At 39.0% G+C, this 5377-nt stretch overlaps 1 protein-coding gene across 1 annotated transcript in view; it reads right to left on the reverse strand.

Moving 5' to 3' along the window:
• Window positions 1-5377, reverse strand: part of MYO5A (myosin VA) — a 142448-nt gene that overhangs the window by 34222 nt on the left and 102849 nt on the right. The window contains exons 25-27 of the mRNA XM_019664099.1: window positions 4660-4887; window positions 2619-2627; window positions 17-117 (exon numbers count right to left, since the gene is read on the reverse strand). Of these exons, the coding sequence (XP_019519644.1) occupies window positions 17-117; window positions 2619-2627; window positions 4660-4887 (338 nt within the window). The remainder of the gene's footprint in view (window positions 1-16; window positions 118-2618; window positions 2628-4659; window positions 4888-5377) is intronic.

Consider the following 5377-nt stretch of genomic DNA (forward strand, 5'->3'; position numbering starts at 1 on the left):
AAAAGGATCAACGTACCTGTTTGTTTCTTTCAAACCAATGTATGCTTGTGCTATTTCACCTTTATCTTTCATTTTTTGTACATCTTCCAAAAGTATTGTGGAATCTGTCATTGTATTCTGAAGGGAGAAATGACACATTTCCACATTCATTAAAAATCAACTCAAAAGCTTTGGATCACACACAACAAATTTCTTTCCTCCAGAATAGGGGGCTTTCTGTGCTCTACAACTCGGCCCCCCCAGGGCATCAGCTGCAGCCCCGTAGAAATGCAAGAGGAGAGTGGGCATGGGCAGCTAAGAGAAAGAGGAGCCTTCATTTCAGTTCCTTTCTTGAGAATCCTTAACGCTCTATTACAAAGGAAGTGAGATTCTAGAGTACCAGTGTCCCGTAAATAAAATAACTGACGGGCTATGTGTGTTTAATATTGTGTGTGGGGGGGTGGGGAGAATCTATCTATCTATCTATAATCTATCTATCTATCCATCCATTTATCTATCTATCTATCTTCCATTAAACAGTTCCTCTGTGTTCTTACTGGTTATTGTTCTAATGCTATATATACTATATACTTTACACATATATACATATAATGAGTTTCATATACTTCATATATACATATATATAGTATAAATATATATATTTCAAAGTATATATACAGCATTAGAACGATAATCAGACAAGATCACTGAGTAGCTATTTAGTGAAATGCACAAAGCTGTTTTTTCTACTACTTTCTGATCAATTATAATAAAACAAACACCCCAACAAAACACTAAACGTTTGCCATAAACCTCATTTTTCCATTAAAAACTCAGTACCGATAAGATGGCATTCATATGATATGCTTCAGCAAAATTAAAAGTTTTCTTCCTTCACATCTTTAGGTATATATAAATGGGAAAGATTTAGCTCTTATAAATATCTATCATCTGCTTTATTCAATTCTTTTTCCCTCTATTACAGTACATAGCATGAAGCTTTTGAAATTAACATCTGACAGGTCAGAATTACTAAAGATTTTGTATAAAAAGGACTTTTCTGCTAACATTTCTACTTCCCTTTTTGGTCTAATCTGTCTGACAACCAATATAATTTCAAAATCTTGCTTCTACTCAGCTACTCTCTATCTCTCTCCTAAACCAGGGCAAGAACAGACAATAAGAACCACTGCTCTATAATCTCTAATGAAAAGTATACTTTGGAACACAAGGGCCCACACAATTTGTCTAAATAGTATATGTCTCATCCGTTAGTCAATGTTTGCTCTATAGCCTGGTCTCACAATGAAGTGGTGTTAATAGGATACACTTCAAATACCATGACATCAGAGATCAGTTTCAAGATAACTTTAATGCCAAGTAGAACCAACAAATACTTGCTTTTGCATTTTAGTGTTTATAAGGAACATTCTTTTTAAAAAAAAATCCCACTTTTCTCCTAATGCTGTCCTTTTGTGAGTTTATAAATGCATCCTTAGAGAAGACTAAATATAATCTGATAAAAGCTATTAACAAAAGCATATTTTATTGAATTTTAAATATTTTTCCCATAAACACCACATAAAGCATTTCTTTAGCTATGTTTTATAAATATTTTAGTACAAATTTCATAAAAAATTCATTTTTCCCCCCAAAGACAGAAAATCTGTCTATTGTATAAAGGGTTACACTCAGATTTTTAAATTTTAGGTAATAACTCTCAAAAGCCCAGGTTCTATAATGCTACATGGATTCTCTGATATGAGGACCTACCTACAGGGTGTGTTTTGAACTTTTAGTAAATTAGCTACCTTATCTAATTAACTAATCCAAAGGAAAGATAGGCTTCTCAGTATGTTGCTGTTCTGGCAGCAAGTGGTAAGCCAGTCCTTCTTTCATCTGGCCTTTCTTAGCTAAGAATAGGTAGTTGGGGGGTGGCCGGTTAGCTTAATTGGTTAGAGAGCAGTGCTCTTAACACTAAGGTTGCCAGTTCGATCCCAGCATGGGTCACTGAGCTGTGCCCTCTACAACAAGATTGAAACAACTACTTGACTTGGAGCTGAAGGGTCCTGGAAAAACACACTGTTCTCCAATTAAAAAAAAAGAATAGGTGGTTGGTGCATGAGATCAGACTTAGACCTCCTGTGTTAGGAAGTTCTGACTCACTGTTTGTCTGCCCCAATCCAGTGGCCAGAAGTTTTGAAAGGGTTGTACCATGTAGGAAAGTCCCACCCTCCCCAGGAAGGGTGTGTTCAGCAACTCAGGCTCCTTTTCACCATTGGCCAACAAACCCACAGCCAACAGAAATGAGGGCATGGGAGAGCCTGTGCTTTCGAGTGAGCTCCAGGTTAAGGGCCTGCTTCCCCCACTGTGGATGGCTTACCACAACTACTACAGTGAGTCACAGAGCTGACTGTGAATTAGGAGTCATGGAGCCCTCTCTGTGAGCCAGACGGGAGCCTAGTACATCCATATTTTCCCATTGGCTTCCCAAATAAGAAGGGGTTAAAATAGGAAATTCATTTGTACATATAAAAATAGACTTGGTGGCTAGAAAGCATCAATTACATATGTTAAGAGGTATTTATAAACTAAAATTAGGATTAAATAGAAGTATTTACTAAAAATTTTATAATTACCTTGTCATCCTGAAAATCACAAGCAGGCAAGCACACACACAAAAAAAAAATGGAGAAAACAATAAACCCTTAGTTAGTTCCATAAATAAATTCCATCATTGAGTCCCTATCATAACAAATCAAAGCTAACTGTAAAAACAACCATGAATTGTTTCTCCTAAAACTAACTCAATAAATTAATATTCATGGAACTGACATGAAATGAACATTAATATATATTTATGTGATAGCAAGTCTTAATTCTCAGAAACAAGTGCTTGAAATTCTTTTTGAGTTTTTTTTTTCCCCTAATTGTAAAGTATTTTTGAGTATGTGAGAAAATGAACCTCCTGTTAATGTACATGGGTGAAATTCTTATCCGCGGCCTGTGAGAGTTACAGCAATGCCCTGATAGGACACCATTTGTCGAAGTAAAGCCTCCCAGAGTACTTGTGGAGGTGGAGCAGATGAACTAGACCTGGTTAGGCTGGATCATCCCTTGCTCACTGGGTGTCACTCACCACTGTCCTGCAAGGGAGTTGTAAAATGATGAGTCGTAAAATGATGACAAGAAACTGAGTGGGTATCTGCAAGGTCTCAATCAGCACGATAGGCATTTTTCCTAGGACAGGATAAGCTGCTGCAAGGTGCAGGCTGGGAGCTTGGAAAGCAGGGACTTCAGTGAGACAGAGCCAGCCCACTAAGGGGCTGGCAAGCAGTTGTCACATGGAGTATGTGAGCTGGGAAAGTGAGAGTGTGTGATCCCAGACTATGTGCTTTGGTAGCTGGATTGCTTTTGTGCCCCTTGGTTCATTATTCTTTTCCTTCACCTTAACTTTTACTAAAGTTTCTTGTGAGAATGCCAGTTTGTCACAAGGGAACCAGAGAAAGGAATCCTGATTGTGAACTCCATTCCAGCTAGCACGCACAGGGGGCCTTGTTTCTTGAGACCCAACCACAGTGGTCATCATGGGAACCAAACTGAGACAGTGAGGTGTATAGGGCCTTTGCCAACTTCTCATTTCAGAATTAAGGGGTATGTGATTTGTTTTAAAATAAGAAAGCCATTTCTTTATATAACTTCACTTGTTATTAATAGAACTTTCCCCCCAAGATTATTCAGTCACACACTTCATTTTTATAATTTGATATTTTCCAGATCAGTGTTAATCCTAGGTGAGAGCTGCCTTTATCAAATTCAAATTTACATGCCAGGGTCAGTATCTTAACCACATGCAAAACTACCATGTCTAAGAGAAGCACTCTCAGATCTTTCAGGCATCCAGTTCATCATATATCATAGTCATATTTTACATAGTATGTCAGGTAGTTGGGATAGATGCCTTGATAATGGTTTGCTGCATGAACGTGGGCAGGGATAAAGGTCAGGCTTTAAGATGATTACTCAGACCATTTTTGTCTGATGCAAAATGACAAAGAGGCCCATTTCTGATCAGCGTATGGCAGTGATAGGGCAGGGAAGGGCTTCAAAGGGCCATCTCTATTCTCCAGTGTGGGTCCTTTCTGTTGAGTCACTAAACACTGCCCCTCCCCACTGGGACAGCTCCCCCTATTAAACAGAACTCCCTAAAGTGAGCAGAAATATCTCTATATAACTTCCATTCACTGATTTCATTCCTAACCTTTTTCATATGTTACCTTTCCAGTTAAACAGGCTACTTTCAACAAATAATTTTGAAGTTGTATTTTATACCTCCCCACAGCAAGACAATTTACGGATTTTTGTATTAAATAGAATCTTATTTTTGATCAAAATTTATTGTGGCCACATTACTACAAAAAGATGAATTTTAAAAGCCCTTTGCTCATGAGCGAGAGATGAAACTTTGAAGATTATTTGGGATTCCTTTGCTTTTTGCTCACTTTAATTGACACAACAGTTTTAAAACAACATTGAGGTTTTCTGTTTTAAAATGATGATATCCTCAATTAGATTAGAAATGCTCTTAAGTGCTTGCTTCATTTTAAATGGGAGGGAAAGGATAGGAAGACATAGGCGCCAGTCCCCGAACACCCTCTCTGGCCACTTGCTCGTTCTTACCTTGGGTTGGATGGCCTCTTTCTGGCTCACTAGCTGAGACCTCAAGATGAGGACTTCCTCCTTGCGGACATCCAGCTCCTCACTCACGGAGGTCAGCTGCTCCATGAGGACGCGGTAGGCTGGTGCACCTGGAGCCGTCACCTCGGGGGCGCTTTTCTCGCTCAGGGCCTTGCGCAACTCATTTAACTCATTTTTCAGTTTTTTGTTTTCTGATTCTAGTTCTTGACGCTGTATGTGGAGACAAAGGACAGTTCATCACCATCATCCTCAGCTTTACCCTGGAATGCTCATCTTCTCCCAAGATTGTATAAGAATTTTGCTGGAAAAGGTCATCAGAGCTACCCTAGTGAATGGCTCCCAGGTTCTACTGAGAACTCTGCTCTGCATATTAGGAAGTCTGACATCCAGTGGAATTGAGCAAGGTGAATGGTAATTTGCTTCATCAAAGCAAATTCCAGAGTCAAATTTATTCCAGGCCTGCCTAGGGCGTGTTCACAGGCCTGTAGAGATTGCTAAATTCCAAGGGATGAGGTTAGCCTAGTCCTAGGAGCGCAGGTTTTGTTTGTGGGTAAATATAAAGGCAACTATGAGGGTCCAGCTGGTCAGGTTATTTCCAATGACTATTTCAAATGAGTAGATCCCTGAAATCTTGAGTAGCGTCCTCTTATTTCCTTTGTAAAGCAGAATGGAAAGACCACTGAAATCTTAGGCTCCTAGC

Source organism: Hipposideros armiger, unplaced genomic scaffold, assembly GCF_001890085.2.
Source record: "Hipposideros armiger isolate ML-2016 unplaced genomic scaffold, ASM189008v1 scaffold_12, whole genome shotgun sequence".
Lineage (NCBI taxonomy): Eukaryota > Metazoa > Chordata > Mammalia > Chiroptera > Hipposideridae > Hipposideros > Hipposideros armiger.